The 17,663-nt window shown below is 37.5% G+C and overlaps 1 protein-coding gene across 4 annotated transcripts in view; it reads left to right on the top strand.

Annotated features, from left to right (window-relative positions):
* FNDC3B (fibronectin type III domain containing 3B) overlaps positions 1–14,665 on the top strand; it is a 376,057-nt gene extending 361,392 nt beyond the window's left edge. For all 4 annotated transcript variants that reach the window (XM_088839060.1, XM_088839069.1, XM_088839078.1 and 1 more), the window contains exons 25-26: positions 645–772; positions 11,157–14,665. In XM_088839060.1, the coding sequence (XP_088695186.1) occupies positions 645–772; positions 11,157–11,468 (440 nt within the window). In that variant the 3' untranslated portion in view covers positions 11,469–14,665. The remainder of the gene's footprint in view (positions 1–644; positions 773–11,156) is intronic.
* The last annotated feature ends 2,998 nt before the right edge of the window (positions 14,666–17,663 follow it).

Here is a 17,663-nt window from a genome sequence, read left to right as displayed (position 1 = left end):
GACTGAAGCGACTTAGCAGCAGCAGCAGCAGTAGCATAGGCGCTTTGCTGCAAACGAATATTTCACTTTAAACCGGAATGATGAGTCCAGTAGGTAGAAAATTAAAATCTACAAACATAAGATAACTTTTACAGGCTTACCTCAAATGCCACTTGCTCCTCACGCCTTTCTTAGACCCTCACATGAACGTGACCTCCCTCCCCTGGCACTCCCCAATGTTTTCTTTGTACCTCTCATTCGGCCTACATTATGTCTGCTTGCTTATCTTTGTTTCAGACCTTTCACTCTGCTTCCCTTAACTACATCTTAATTTCCTTGAAAGTAGTGTCTAGTTTTGCAAAGTACCTAACACAGGACTTAATCATAGAAGGTTCTCATTAGCCTTAAGAAAAAAAACATGAGAATGCAAGCCAGGTCAAGCAGTTATTAATACGATGGTGAGCGAAGGACTCTTCACCAGTGGCTTGAATGCCTTCTCTTTGTAAAGGGTGCCCTGATAGATTTCCAGGGGGGCTGGACAAATAAACTCCCCTCGCAGGGCAGGCACAAGCACACTCTCCCTCTCTCAGGCCCTCACTAATATTACTGCGATACTGACCATTTATATGATACTCTGAATTTTTGACCGTGGATTTGTATTTCAGCACCTCGAGTGACACAGTTAGAAGGAAATGCGTGTGAAATTTTATGGGAGACGGTACCACCCATGAAAGGCGACCCTGTCAACTACATTCTGCAGGTGTTGGTTGGAAGAGAATCTGAGTACAAACAGGTGAGAACCAGCATGTGTGGCACATGTGTGGCCTGTCAGTCTGGTTGGCTCCTGGCCTCTGCCTGTTGCTGTGAGGATTCAGTGGCAAGTGAACTACACTTTTCTTAAAATCGATCGTAGAAACTGATTCACATGTACCCATTACCTGACTCTTCAGGATATAATAGCTCTAGCTTATGTTCTTACATTTCAGTTTCTCAAGCATGATCTCATGGGTTTTAAGTTCTATATTTGTATTTGATATTGCCTGTGATATTCACAAGTATTAAACTGTGTATGTATCGAAAACTGTCAGTGATTTTACTCTAGAGGGAAAAAGTGTCAACCTAATTACTGAAGCCCCTGTTCTATCTGCCTTTTTTACGGAAGTTATAATTGAAGGATCAGGAAGGAAGATGACTTATCAGCCCTCAAGGCTGTGATTCAGAAGCTTTGGGTCACTGTTTGTCGCCCTTTAATGTGCATAGGATCAAATGAGAATCTGTTCATGTGGATTCTGATTCAGTTAGTCTGGGGTCATGGTTCAAGCCCCCAGGTGACACCAATGTTGCTAGTGTATGGACCATGTTTTGAGTAGCAGGACTATACATATCACGTGATAAAGGATTTGGGTTTATCATTCATTACACCCTTTTTCATCCTGATTCTTCCAGAGCCACTCATTGTCTTGTCACTGGCTATGAAAGATTCAGCTACTCTATAGGTTTCCATAACATTCCCAGAAACGTAATAACTATGTGAAAGCAGAATATAACACTGTTGCTCTGTTAGGAAAGCTGAGACCCACTCCTTACCAGTGCTTGTAATAGAGGTGTGCATTTACATCAAACTCAAGAAGTTGAAGATAAATGCCACCTGCCTTCTGCAAAAACTTCTTTATTCAGATAAAGAATAAAGACTGAAGATACACAAAACAAGTAGAAAAAACGATTCAGAGCTTGTATTAGTTCACTGGTTAATATCCCTCATATAATAATAATGTGTAGAAAGAAAGAAAATTTTAGTAAATTTCATAATCCTTTGTTACCATGAAGTGTCAGATTAAAAAGTGAATTGCTTTAAACACATTTTGCAAAAATTTGTTTTAAATATGACAGCCACCAGTACTGTTTAACATCCGTGGATGGTTTCACCAGTTTCCATCATTCCTCTTAAATAAGAGCAAATGCACTCTTGTTTCCTTTAACCGTTCAGTTCAGTTCAGTTCAGTCTCTCAGTTGTGTCCTACCTTAGAATCTCATTTTATACAGTATATTTCATTTCACAATAAATAATTTTTTAATTATAACTGGAGACTAATTACTTTACAATATTGTGGTGGTTTTTGCCATACATTGACACGAATCAGCCATGGGTATACATGTGTCCCCCAGTCCCTATTTCATTCCTCTGGGTTGTCCCAGTACACCGACTTTAAGTGCCCTGTTTCATGCATCAAACTTGGACTGGTCATCTATTTCACATATGGTAATATACATGTTTCAATACTATTCTCTCAAATCATCCTACCCTCGCCTTCTCCTAGAGTCCAAAAGTCTGTTCTTTATATCTGTGTGTCTCTTACTGTCTTGCATATTGGGTTGTCATTACCATCTTTCTAAATTCTGTATATATGCATTAATATACTGTATTGGTGTTTTTCTTTCTGACTTACTTCACTCTGTATAATAGGGTCCAGTTTCATCCACCTCATTATAACTGATTCAAATGTGTTCTTCTTAATAGCTGAGTAATATTCCATCGTGTATATGTATCACAACTTTCTTTATCCATTCATCTGCTGATGTACATCTAGGTTGCTTCCATGTTGTAGCTATAGTAAACAGTGCTGCAATGAACGTTGGGGTACACGTGTCTCTTCCAATTTTGGTTTCCTCAGTGTGTATGCCCAGCAGTGGGATTGCTGGGTGGTATGGCAGTTCTATTTCCAGTTTTTTAAGGAATCTCCACACTGTTCTCCATAGTGGCTGTACTAATTTCATTCCCAGTGTAACAGGATTCCCTTTTCTCCACACCCTCTCCAGCATTAATTGTTTGTAGACTTTTTGATAACAGCCATTCTGACTAGCATGAGATGGTACCTCATTGTGGTTTTGATTTGCAGTTCTCTGATAATGAGTGATGTTGAGCATATTTTCGTGTGTTTGTTAGCCATCTGTATGTCTTCTTTGGAGAAATGTCTGCTTTAGCTCTTTGGCCCATTTTTGGATTGGGTCGTTTATTTTTATGGTATTGAGCTGCGGTGAGCTGCTTGTATATTTTTGTGATTAATTCTTTGTCAGTTGTTTCGTTTGCTAATGTTTTCTCCCATTCTGAAGGCTGTCTTTTCACCTTATAGTTTCCTTCGTTGTACAAAAGCTTTTAATTAGGTCCCATCTGTTTGTTTTTGCTTTTATTTCCATTACTCTGGGAGGTGGGTCATAGAGAATCTTGCTGTGATTTATGTCAGAGAGTGTTCTGCCTGTGTTTTCCTCTAGGAGTTTTATATTTTCTGGTCTTACATTTAAATCTTTAATCCATTTTGAGTTTGTTTTTGTGCGTGGTGTTCTAGTTTCATTATTTAGAGGTGATTGACCAGTTTTCCCAGCACCAATTGTTAAAGAGATTGTCTTTTCTCCATTATATATTTTTGCCTCCTTTGTCAAAGATAAGGTGTCCATAGATGTGTGGATTTATCTCTGGGCTTTCTATTTTGTGCCATTGATCTATATTTCTGTCTTTGTGCCAATACCATACTGTCTTGATGACTGTAGCTTTGTAGTATAGTCTGAAGTCAGACAGGTTGATTCCTCCAGTTCCATTCTTCTTTCTCAAGATTGCTTTGGCTATTCGAGGTGTTTTGTATTTGCATACAAATTGTGAAATTATTTGTTCTAGTTCTTCACAGTAAATAATTTTACATGTGTTACTCTTTCAACTTACCTCAAAGATATTATTAATTTCAGAGTTTCAGCTCACACGGAGAATGGAGGATTTTTTTCTCCCACTAGGTTTAGTCATCTTTAACACCAATAGAATCGTCCTGTCCCATAGCATTGTAAAAAAGGGTTAAAGGATGAAATGTCACAAAATTTTACAACATATCATTTAACACTTAACAATATTCACTTCCCAACAGTACATTCATCACTGTATTTTATAAACCTTTTCTTCAGTTACCATGCTTTTCTGCTTGTTCTTGGGTAAATGTTCTGCTTCTCAAAGCACACTGATTGCTGTTTTTCATTGAAAAAGCATTATTTATTCAATATCTATACATCAGGCATTGCCAGAGTGTAGGTTATTTCAAATTAGATTTCATTGGTAGATGTGCTGCTTTGAATCTTGCTGTTTAATGCTAAAATATTTTAACCTATGAACATACAAATACTAATATACAATTACACATATGATTCAAAATATATTTCTTATAAATAAGAGTTTCTTGGTAAAAACAGTTAAACCAGGGCAGGCTCAGTAGATAGGAATTAGCAATCTTCTTGTAACCATGTGTTTCCTGCATTTACCAAGAAATGATTAGGCAAATAGTGGTACATGAAAAGTCGCAGTTGAGTCAGGGACAATTTGTACTGAGTTTTTGCTTCTCCCTATTCAGTAAGCATTAACTTAAGCATGATGTTTTGAACCCTACATTCACTTGTTCTGGACACGAGATAGGGAATGAAGCCTGTTTATATTATGTGTGCAAAATAATGGTTAATTATAGTCCAGAGATAACAGGCTTTGAATTCATAGAGGCAAAGGAAAAGAGAATGAGAGGTCATCATTGCAGAGCATACACCATGGCAGAGCTGTGGGCTTATAGGAAGCACTGTATATACTTCAATTACAGCACTAATCACACAGGATCCACTAATGTGTGGGCTTGTGTTATTCATGTTTATCTTCCCAGGACTGGAACATAGCTAGGCACTCTGTAAATGTTTTCTGCATGGATGAAAGATGCCTGTTTCAAAGGAACAGGGTGATTTATACTTGCAGTGGGGATGAGAATTAAACTTGACCATAGGGGGGATTTAGAAGTAATATTTGTAACTTAGGTGAAAAAAATCACCCATCAGAGGACAGTACGCTTCTGTTCCCCAAGCTCGTTTTTTACAGGCAACATATGGCAAGGGCCAAGGCTTTTGCTGATATTTTGCCGGAAACATTGAGTTAAACTCTGTAATTAGCTTTCTTTTGTTTAGCTATCATGATGTAGGGTGAGCAGCTGGTTCTAATTATGCAACAGTCTATTAACTTCAAGTATTAAGTCCTTACCTAAAGTTTTACTCTGCATTAGTATGCATGCATATATTGATTTGACTTTTCTGCCATTTAAAAAGTCTTTCAAGCATAAGCTTTTCTTCAAGAAGCTTAAAAGTTCTTTTCAGACATTAATTGTAAAGCATTCAAGAAAAGAATGAAAATTGTGTGTATATGCAGGTGACTTTTTTCACCTCACAAGACAGAACTTAAGCAGTTTTATAATCAAAAAAGTGAAATGATATACATTCGTTTTCAGACAGCAATGATTTTTTATATAAAGTGTGTGAGTATAAACACTGAAGGTAAGAAAAGGGTAACAAACTATAAGAAAGTATTACCTATTGGGAGCCAAAATTTGTGACATATTATTAATACTGTTGCTGCTCAGATTTATTGCATTAAGAAAACCTTTGAAGCATCTGAAAATTCATAGAGCTTTAACTTGATGGCATCTCTGAATTTATTTTGTATCATTTTTAAAATATAGTATTGGGACATGTATTGATTCTTTGTGGTATCACACAAGGTACTGTGAAGAAAGATCTTCTCTTGACCTTGATGGAACAATTTTAAAGACTTGGAGCCTGCATATTTTTTTAATGGTTTGCAATTTAATTCCCTAACAGAAATTAAACAGGCTATGACTGTCTATTTTCATAAAGGTTCAAATCCAAAGCAAAGTAAGAATAGATCAAGATGGGAATATTTAAAAGATATTATTTGTCTTACTGACTCTCAACACTTTGTAGGTTTAAAAGTCCCTTTAAGTATCTGATGAAGGATATGACCCTTTCTACCAGAAAAATATTCACGCATACATCCATTTTAAATTGCATATAAAACAAATGTATATTCAGTTTCCTGGAATTCTGGTATAGGACGCCTGATTCATTGAGAAACTGTTAGGTGCTCTGTACAGTGAGGGCTGCCTGGCATATAACAGAATGGCATAATCTGTGCTCTCAGAGCTTCCAGTCCCATTGGGGTGGAAACAGCATGCCCCCAAGACACAGTTCTGTAATAGTGCCCTTCCCATCCTCTTTGGCTCAGGAGCAGCAGTTCCTGCCCAGCATTGCACCCTCCACAGAGGAATCCTGCAGGTTAGTAAATGCCCACTTCAGCAAGGGGCCATGGAAGGTCAAGTCTGCCTTCTGTAGGCATGTCGTATTGGAGGACTTATTCACCTTTCTGAGCCTTGCTGTCTTGTCAAAGTGGAGATACTAATTCTCCATTTCAGGGTTACTGTGAACATCAGCTCTGTTCAGTCTTGAGAGGGTACTGTGCAGATGGTGATGCTGGGCAGTTATATCTCCTTTTCTTGGGAGAATTAGTAAAAGAGATTTCAAGGATTTCAACTACACAGCATGTTACTCTGAATTGAGGGTCACAGATTCTTCGTTTTGATTATCTGGGTATTACTTTAAATCCTCTCACTTGGAATAAACATGTCAAAATTACTTTAAAATATATTGCACACCACATCAAGGACAGAAATAGTCTTTGTAAAAATAATATTGCATGTATACTTACTGTGATATTATGATTGGTTACTTCAATAAAGATAATCTTAGATGGAGCCATGCCTTTTAAATTGGGTTGAGGCAGGAGGAAGAGCCCATACTGGTGCCCCTGTCAAAATGAATGAAAATGAAGGGAGAAGAGGCACAGCCTGCTGCAGAGAGAGGCACAGTCCCAGGAAAAGTCACCTGAACTGTGCTGCGGCCTGATGACCTTACTGATTGTGTGATCCTATGGCTGTGATTATTCACACAAAAACAAATCAGTTATCTCAAACCTGTGGAACCAGAATCCTCAGGAAATGGAGTATTGGGATTGTTTCACTTTTTTCCTTAGCTCAGAATGGATCCAAGAGGTTTAATCATAAGTGTTGTTGACTACTATCAATACAAGGAAAACAACTCAATCGTTAATGATTCCATTGTATAATCATGGCTGTACCTATACTACACCCTGTGGTTTGTGGGGGGGTTCTAATACTTAATGTTCACATGTACTTGTTCCTGGTAATTTTCCTCTTTTCAAACTGTGTGGTATAAGCGTATCTACTCTTAAGTATTTAAGGGTTCTAATTAGAACATTCGATGAGCATCTTCTCTGTTATAACCCTGTGCTATTTGCTATGGAAATAGAACACAGTCCCACACTCAATATACTTATCACATATATATATAAAGATAATAAAAACATTGTGTTGACAATACTTTTGAAAGGGGTGAGGTCTTCCAGTAAAAATAAGAAGAGCTAAAAGAAAAACATTTACAAATTAAAGCTCAACTTTTGATTGGACTTGTCATTAAGGAAGTTCCCTTCAATTAAATACTCATTTTTCCTTCACTAAGCTTTTTGCCTAAGAGTATGAGAAAAATAGCATTCCTCTATGTTCAAAATACATTTTCAGGGATCTTTAGGGAGAGAAGTGATATAAATCAAAAAAATTTATATAAAGTCTGTATTCAAAATTCCATGAATTGGGTTTCTGGGAAATTAAATATACTTCTGAGCCAACTTTCATAGAAGGAGCTAGCCATGCAAATTCTGGAAACCACAGAAATAATTTAATACTAGATATAAATGAAACTTTATCAACTTTCCAAAAATCTCTCACATATCTGTGGGGAAATAGGTTACTAAGTGGTTTTTAGCCATGAGGTCATCAGTGTGGCATAAATTAAGAGGACACATCACAGAAATGCTGCCCAAATCTTTCCTTAGCACAGGAAGGAAAGGCAGTGGGACCCAGGGTGGGGTCATCTGGAAGTGTTTCACAGAAGCTCCAGAGAAGTTATCAGACTCCCTGGGAAGACAAAGTCAGAAGGTCAAGAGAAGTACACTTGGTGTCATACCATAGTCACTAGATGAGGACTAACGTGGAGGGTGGGGTCAACCCAAGGACATAGAACCAGTGGAGCTGGAGCAGTTCCAGTGATGAGCAGGGGTGAGTTAGATATGAGATCTCCTCTGGGGTCTACCGCTAACTATCCTTATTCTCCTGAGACCTCAAGAAATTAACAGCTCTCTGATCTTTAGCTTTCTCATGTCTAAAATGGGAGTAATACTCAGCTGCCAGAGTAATCAGAAGGATTAAATTTGATAAAGAGGACTTACCTCCAACATATTCCTTTCACAAAGCATTTTGCACAGTTTCTTATTTAATAATCCCCTGTTGGGGTTAAGTTAGGTACTGTTACTGTCCCATGTTAAAGATGAGAAAAGTAAGGCTCAAAGCTGTTATTTGCCTGAGGTCACAAACCTAGAAAGTGCCAGAGCAAGGATTTAGACCTCGAATCCTGATGCCAGTTCCCTGGGGTTACTTTACAAAAGAGCTCCAGTAGCTACCATATTTCACCCTTTGATAAGTGTAACCCTTTCAAGAGGCGAGACCTCCAAAAGGATTAATGAAAGAAATGTATCAAGAAACCTCACAGCTAAAGCTTAGATGGCATCTTTTCTTAAACTCCGTCAACATCCTAACATTAACTACTGCCACCATAGAGTTAGAATAGATTGTTTACCTGGGCCATTGCAGATAGGGGACCAAAGCTCAGATGGTGAAGGGACTGGGCGTATGCTAGTCCCATAGGCTGCAGATCACTCCCTTCATGAGTGATCCCAACAGTTTAGAAGAAAAGATGTGTTTCAAAAAAATACTGATTTGAGCATCTAAATTTGGGAAATTAAGTAAAGAACATTCACAAGGAAGAGGTCTCTGTAAAGAAAAAAGGTGCACCATTGTTTTCCTGAGACCATGCACATGATGTTAGGAAATAATCCATAGACAGTATCATCATGGTGTAGTCTGAACTCTGAATAGCTGGCTGTTTGTGGGTTGGGGCAGTCACCATGATGACAAGTTTGTCTTAAAATAGCCACTTAACTAACATCATTGGAACAGTGAGCTATGAGAAAGGAGTGATCTCTCAGGATCACTGGGGTTTTCTTACAACTCTTTTGTTCTTGGCTGCTCCAGCCCTGGTTCAGTCTGTAACGGCAGTTGCTAAGACACATGCCACAATCTTCACAGAGAAACAAAGTAACTTACCTGGAGGAAACATGCTTCATTTGAAAAGGGAATAGCAAAAGCAAGGGTGAATCTGGGAAATATGAGAAACACAATTGATTTTCTGGGGCTTACTCACTAAACAAAAGTACAATAAGACTCTTAATGGCTACTTCTAAAGTTTGAAAATGAGGGAGGAAAAAATTTTCAAAAGACTGAATGTCAGGTGAACATTGGATGTTCTGATGCCTTTTCTAGACGACAGTCGTCTTGCTCTTTCAGTTTGCACAACACTGAACGAGTGGCCAGTGCACTGTGTTCCCTAATATAGTGTCCTGTTTCTTGTGGAAGTTTATGTGCTGGTCGTTAGCAACTCAATGTTTGCAGATTCCCACTGACTCTGGCAAGTGTTTCAGACAGAGTTGAGATTGTTGGAAATACTCTCTATTTTCTAGGGAATTTATGTTAATGGGCAAAATTCACAGTTTTACTAAGGTGGCCTGCCACTAAAAATGCCCCTATCACTTTTGATCACTGTATGTTAAAAATATATTTGAAGTATTCTTAAATTCTAAACAGTAGTAGTAGTAATAATGGCTACTTTTGCTGTGTAGTTCCCTATATATATGCCACCCATGTTTTAAGCACTTTATGAGGCTAACTCAGTGCTACTCAGGTAGAAAGTGGTTAATTTTACTTTCCTATTTAATTAACCAAATCTCTTTACTGATTTGAGTTTCAGCTAGTTTTTTCCTATCTCTAACATATAAGACATGGGTTTTTATGTAATTTTAAGGTGATTATCATTTCCTCTAAGTGTCTTGAGTATCAATACCACTTTGATAGAAGAACAAAGTGGAAGAAAAATGGAAAAGGACAGGTTGGTCAAATAGTAAACACTTAAGACAGACCATAAAAGTAAATATTAATTTGTGATAAATAGGACTGCATCAAAAATTTTCTTTAAAAATGATTAGGTAAGCCACAAAACTGGGAGAGAATATTCATAACACATATCTGACAAAGAACTTACATCCAGATTATATTACAGAACCACTGCAAATTAAAATAGGCAAAACTGTTGAACACACTCTTCAGAAAAGAAGTTATATGAATGACCAAATAAGCACATGAAGAGGTGGAAAATACCTTTAGGCATCAGGGAAATGCAACTGAGGTACCAGTCTCACCCATTAGAATGACTAAAATATAAATGACTGACAATAACAAATGTTGGTAAGGATGTGGAGCAACTGGAACTCTCATGCTTAGCTGGCAGGAGTGCAAAGGGAATGTGCGTGTTAAAACTTTCCCATGCAGTTAGATATGGAGTTACACTAGCACTTCTAGGTTTTCACCTAAGAAAAAGAGAAACTTAAGTTCAAGATTTGTACAAAAATGTTCATAGTACTCTTACTGTATAAAAACTCCAAACTGGAAATAATTCAAATATTTGTCAAAAAGCAAATGGACACATCTATGTACAGGTATATGATAAAATACTTATTCTTCAGTAAAAGGAACAGCTACTGAATTGATAACACAGATAAATTTCCTAAGCACAGGAAAGTGCACAGGACTTGATTGTATTTGTATGAACCTCTAGAGCAGACCAAATTACAGAATGAAAAGTCAAAATAGTGTTTACCTCTTAGGGCTGGGATGAGCTATCTAATGGAGTAGGGTTTCATGTTATAGACATTAGTGAATGTCAGCTGAGACTTTGCACTTTATTTCTGTAATTTGTTTTTAATTGTTTACATTTAAAAAAATTAGTTCTGTGCACCAAGATCAGAGAGCCCTTTATAAAAATTAAGTCGTCTGCTGAATTATAGCCTAAATTATTAAAATTCAACTAGATGCATCACCATTACTTGTATCAGCTGCAGTACTGATGAATGCCTTACCTCACTGAGTTTATATTTTATTCAGAGTAGGTCAGAATACTTTATGGATGAACTACAGACTTGGACAAATGCCATTCCATGTACTCTTTGTTGTTATGGAGTTCATTTAAACCAAACCAGTTCTACAAGGACCCAATGTTATATGATTATTACTTCAGAGACCACAATGTTGTTATAAATTGATTGACCAGGACTTTTCTTTTTCTTGAAGGTGTACAAGGGAGAAGAAGCCACATTCCAAATCTCAGGCCTCCAGACCAACACAGACTATCGGTTCCGCGTGTGTGCGTGTCGTCGCTGTTTAGACACCTCTCAGGAGCTAAGCGGAGCTTTCAGTCCCTCTGCGGCTTTTGTACTACAACGAAGTGAGGTCATGCTTACAGGGGACATGGGGAGCTTAGATGATCCCAAAATGAAGAGCATGATGCCTACTGATGAACAGTTTGCAGCCCTCATTGTGGTTGGCTTTGCAACTTTATCCATTTTATTTGCCTTTATATTACAGTACTTCTTAATGAAGTAAACAAATCCAACAAAACTAGAGGTATGAATTTAATTAATGCTACACATTTTAATATACACATTTATTCAGATACTCCCTTTTTTAAGCCCTTTTGTTCTTTGATTTATATACTTATTTTACAGATTTAGCTAGGAAAAAAATATCAGTGTTTTGGTGCACCTTTTTGAAATGCAAAACTAGGAAGAGGTTAAACTGGATGATTAAAAAAAAAAAAAAAAAGAAGCAAACCAGATACCAAAAGCTAGCTTATGTTTTCTTTTAAAATTTTCATATTTGCCTTTATTCTGTCTTCACTGATGTCTTTTGCAAGCCTTTGATTTTTTTTTCCATGTTACAGTTTAGTAATTTATATTCACCGTTCACTTCTTAACTCTTGATCATCTGTATCTGTGAACATGAATCACAGTGTGTATACTTACAGGGCTAGGATTTCGGCATTGTCAGAGTATTACCACACAAAAACCACCACATAACGGAAGATATGTTCACTCAGATAAGGCTGCCCTAAACAACCATGTTGTCACTCAGTTATTTAACTGTTTAGCTCATTGAAATCAAAATGTGTACTTTAACCTAAAATGTTTTAATAATCTGTATTTCTTATGATTTTAACACTATGAGCTGCCTGTCTAAGAAATCAAGTAACCAAAATGCACCTATAAATTATGGAGCATTGTAGATTTTACCACGTCAATTCATAGCAGTAACTTTTCGAGGGCATTGTGCAATAGTTAGTTTCCTTGTTCAGCTATTTTAAAAGCTGCTTTAACTTGTTTGTCTTTGTATATAACTACTTCTAATCTAATCACTAGAGTTATTATATTCTGTTATGTTTGACCAGAATTATATGACAAGAACTGGTGACAGTTTAGTGCCTCTGCCCATTGTCCATGATTTATACTAATTGTGAGCAGTCTCCTTATATGTCAGCTCATTATTTTTGAAAGATTTGCCTTTAGGCTGTTCTTTGAGGTATCAATGAAGTGATTGAATTTCAGTTCCTTAATTCAGTGCACATAATACTAATCTAACAGCAAATGAAAATTAAAACCCAATAAATTTGTAGTTCCTATTTTTGGGGGTTGACTTGGCTATGTGTGGAGAGGGAATGGTATTTGCTGGTAATAAGCACAGGGTGTTTGGGGGTCAAGGAGCCTAGATTCTCTCCCTGGATCTGTCACTAACTTGCTGCGTGACCTGAACACGTCACTTTACCTCTCTGTGCCTCAGTTTTCCCATGCATTAAAAATAAAAAATAAAATGGGGATTCTAATGTTTGTAAGTGCTTTGAGATCCTTGATCAACAGGTGCTATTGGAGTGCAAAGTGTTACTCTTGCATGTTTATTTTGATTCATGAGATTGTCAATTTTAACCCAAAGTCATTGGATTATGTATATGAAGTCCATAATGTTTGCGTACCTCAGGGACATTTAAGAGTTGGAGGTGCAAATATATTCCAAAAGGGTGCAACAGACACAGTGTATCCCCCTGCTTCTGTTTTTGTATATTTTTGCTACTTGGTTTTTCTTGATCATAGCTATTTTGTGCTTGGTCTATGTTGTCTTAAAATGCAGTATCCTGTACTAGCTTATAATATTCCCATACCAAAGTCATGGGGAAACCAACATTATTTTGTTTTTGGTTTATTTATACTATATTCTGCATACAGTACTTTAAATGCCAATTACAGTGCAATCTTTATTTATTGTAAAATTTTTTAAATGTACTTATGTACTAATTTTCCCTTGTAGCATGTTATTTTTTTGTGTTTTATACTTTTGTAATTTTAGGTCAGTCTTGTTCCTTGGCAACATCTGTAGTATTATCATTCTTCTGACATTTTCTTGTGTTTTTAAAGATAAAGAGCATCTAGTGCATTAAATGCCAAAAAAAAAAAAAATCCATTATCAGTGATTGAAACGTTTACATGTACCCAAGAAAAACATAATCATCTCTTTAAAGAAAGTGCTAAGATCAATGAATTATCCTGTGTGCCTACATTGTGATGTAGTCAGTACTAGAAAGTTCTGTATTTTGTTATTGACTAGAATAAAACTCATTTAATTAGCCTTGCAAACTGATGGCATCAAGGTAAATATATTTTTGCCAAAGTGTCTGGCCTTCCAAAACTCACTCCACTATTAAATGTGCATCATGATCCACTATAACAACCGCATCTGTATTTTCTGAAACAATCTCATGCCTTTGGGGAGAAGGCATTTTTTTTTTTTTAAACTATGAAGAGTCAACTGAGTACAAGAACCTTGTCTGCAGGAGAAAAATAAAATCCCTTTTTGGAAACACTTCAGAACTGCTGCTATAAAGAAATTCTCTGAATTGGTTGGAAGTTTTTCTAATGAAACAGTACTTTAAGACAAAATTGCTATGAATATTTGATCTTTGAGATTTTCATACTGTCTAACCACCAGAAAGCTGAAGTGTGTGAAACACTCGCTTACAGCACTTTATCTTATTGCTCTCCATTGACTACTCATTGTAACTCCTCAGTCAAAAAGTTATCACACTATCTGGCACTATTTTATATTACAAACATTATGTATATGTGATATTGATATATAACTAGATATTGTCATTACACATGAACAATAAAATAAAGTGTTATGTTAACCTTCTCTCTTTGCCCTTTTGCAATATGTAGAAACGAATGAGTGGCTTTCTGATGCTCTATATGTCAAACTCCTCTCTGGCACAAGAAATTCCAGTCGTGTGAAGCAAAATTCCCTTTGTCCTCAAAGAAATTGTTTAAAAAGAAAACTTTTTTAAAAGATTTTTTGCATATTATCTGCCTTGTTCTTATCAACTTGAAATGTTGGCATTTTCTAACCATGTTTTGTTGGCTACAGTAATTCAGTATTCCTGTCAAATTTGAAAAGTGCCCTAATTGAATGTGTTTGAATGTTATCCTTGCACAATTCTTTAAATTGAAAGACGAAATGTTTTACCTCACTGTTGGACATACATTCCAAGCTTTTCAACTTTAGGAGAAAAAAAAAATAATCATGTTTTCCTGTATTGTAAATTTTAGACTATTTCATATACATTGTATTAAAACTGCCATATCAATTTTAATGTATAGATTTTGCAAATACTATGCTATATGTAATACCTAACTGTATCTGTAGTGTATATGTAATATATTTATGCCCAATAAATGTTTTAATTCTTTCTGACTTAAGTAGGGTTCTTCTGACATGAATAGGATTGCTTTTGTTGTTGTTGTTACTTTTTAAAAACTTAAACCACATCCCGGAAGCTGTAAATTCAGATCCCTTTAGAGGCCAGGCAGGTGGCATAGTGCAGGGAGCTTGCTTTGCCATCTGAAGGGGTGGCTGCTACCCTGCTCTTGGTTAGGGTCCTGCAGGTCTGCCACCCACAAACATGTAGGGTAGTTTTTTCAAAAGAGGCTGCAAGTCCAGATCTCCCTAAATGGGCCAGCTAACATGCGATTGCGGACAAGGCCCATGGGCAGCCAGTTCTTTATCAGAGTCTGCGTAGATAAAGTACGCTTTTATTCTAACATGGTATCCATATGCCAAACTCAGGAGCCCAGGTTTGCCTCTTCACTTCGCGCCTGGGATGCTCCTTCTCTGTGCAGACTTGCACAATTCTGACCTCCCACTTCCCTCCTCCAGGTCCCATTCAGCAACAACAACAGCAATAAAGGATAGTGTTCCTACTGTAGTCATGGTTTCATCGTGATGTTTAAATTGTTTTGCTAGGAATCCCTACTATCTTTTTTCCCCCTGAGGGAAAAATGATTAGGGAAACTGATTGTTTATAACTCAAAGCTCTGTTTCTCAAAGAATGCTGATAATGATTCTCTTGGGTAAAAATTCCAAGTTGAGCACATCAAGTTTTGCATGCTCCTTACACTCCACTCCTAAAAATATACTAAAGGGTTTAAGTCATAACTGTTCTCAACACTGAAGAGTGAGAAAGAATTGTTAGCACGAGAATTTTGGAAACCCAACCAAAGAAAGCTGAATTCTCATTTACCAGGGAAGAGAATGAACACCAACTCAATTTACGTGCCAAACGCACTGAAGGTTCAAAAACTGATAGACCTAGGGAGCCTCAAATAGTATTGGTAAAAAGCTGTTAAAAATGCCATTATAAAAAATAATGTCTTTTTTCAGTCGGACAGTTGCTCCTCCATTTTTGCAGAAACCAAAAGTTTATCCCCAAGATAATGTAAAATAAGCCCTGGACTTAAAGAATGTTATTCTTACCTGAAGATGAAGTGGTTCAGTACCACCCTTCAGTGGTACTTCTCAGCCTTGGCTACACCTTAATACCAACTGGGCAGCTTTTCAAAATCCCTATGTCAGACTCTACACCAATAAAATGAGTATTTCTGGAACATCAGTGTTTTTTAAACCTCCCCAGGTGATTGCACTGTACAGCAAAGATCAAGAACCACTATCCTAAGGTGGAACTCTCAGGCAGCAATCTTCTCAGCTTTTTAGTCCTCTGGCTTGATCAAAGGTAACCTGACATCTGATGAAAGCTGCTAACGTGAAAAGTGCAAAGCTAACAACTTGGAAGAATCTGAGGCTAAGGGAGAAGAAGCTTCAGAAAACTATCGTAGCCCCAAAGAGATGAGAAAAGACAAGTCATCTTTAGACTAAAGGTAGGATGCTGTGGAAGAACATGTGAGGAACATGGAAACACTCTTAGAAATTTGCAACTCAAGTAGGAGGATTGGAAACTGGAATTGAAAATAATCCCAGAACAAAGCAGAAAAGTGAAAAGTATATCAGGATCAGACCAGGATATTCCATAGCCAAATAATAGGAACTCCAGAAAGAAGAGAAAATGTAGAGGAGGAAATCAAATACATGAGTTTCCACAGTGAAAGTACACAAGGGTGCTTAACAATAGGTAAAACAGGGCCTCTGCCAAATCACAGCATCTTGAAATTTCTAAACAATAGGACCTAGAGAAGCTCCCCAACACATGGAAAAAATGGTCACACAGGAGGATAAGAAGTCAGGGTAACTTCTTAGTGGCAACACCAGAAGCAAGGAATCAGTGAAGCAAGTATGTCAAGATTTTGAAAGAAAAAGATTTCCCACCTGCTTCCTCTCAGTCAAGGGCAAAGCATCATGAAGACCTTTTTAGAAATTAGAGCTCTCACACTTTTGCTTCCCAAGTACCCTTTCTTAGGAAGCCACCAGAGAATATGATCTCCTATGTGTGCTTAGTCACTTGGTTGTGTCCAACTCTATGACCCCATGGACTGTAGCTCACCAGGCTCTTCTGTCCATGGGATTCCCCTGGCAAGAATACTGGACTAGGTAGCCATTCCCTTCTTCAGGAGATCTTCACAACCCAGGGATCCAGCTCGCATCTCCTGTATTGCAAGCAGATTCTCTACCATCTGAGCCACCAGGCATGTCGCATGCTTCCTGTGTGATATGAGTGGATGCACCCAGAAAGATACGTGCATGGGATTCCACCTTCAATGCTATTCACACAGGTCAGTAGTTGGCTCTCTGGCCCTTTGCCTCAGAGAAATTTATGCAACTCTCACTTTACCCCTTCCCCTGTTCACAGTCGTGATGGGTGCATAAACACACACTTCTCCCAACAGAAGAACTGCAAAATGATCCTTTTAAACATTTGACCTTGGACTAATTAAAACTAATAATTAGGGAATTCCCTGGTGGCCCAGTGGTTAAGACTCTGTGCTTCCACTGCAGGGGGCACGGGTTCAGTCCCTGGCAGGAGAAATAAAGATCCTGCATGCTGTGTGGCATGGCAAAAAAAAAAAAAAAACAGTTAAATCTGTACCAGCACTGGTACCCTCTATTTAGGGTGGTATCTAAAAAGAAGCTCCCACCTCCACCACTAGACTCTTAAGTGCCTCAAAAGCATGGGGGAGGGAATATGTACCCAGGACAATAAGTTCACTCAACTCTGCAGCACACAGCACATTCTCTGGCACACAACAGAAGCTAAAAAAAGGCTTGTTGAATTCAGAAAAGTTCACATAGTAGTGATGAGAGCTGTAAGATACTGCTCCAGTCATCTTCAGTCATGGTGTGTTATTTTGTGTACAGTATTTTAGTTCCTTTTAAAATTGTAGTCAATAAAGTAAAATGTAGAAATTGCACACAAAACACTGAAATTCCAGATTCCGCTGAGGTTTGAGAGATCCGGCAACTCGAAGT

Source organism: Moschus berezovskii, chromosome 1 (assembly GCF_049115385.1).
Source record: "Moschus berezovskii isolate FMDL1 chromosome 1, NW_MosBer_1.0, whole genome shotgun sequence".
In the NCBI taxonomy this organism is placed as follows: Eukaryota; Metazoa; Chordata; class Mammalia; order Artiodactyla; family Moschidae; genus Moschus; species Moschus berezovskii.
The sequence above is the reverse complement of the archived record's forward strand: the minus strand, read 5'-3'. Positions and strand labels throughout refer to the sequence as shown.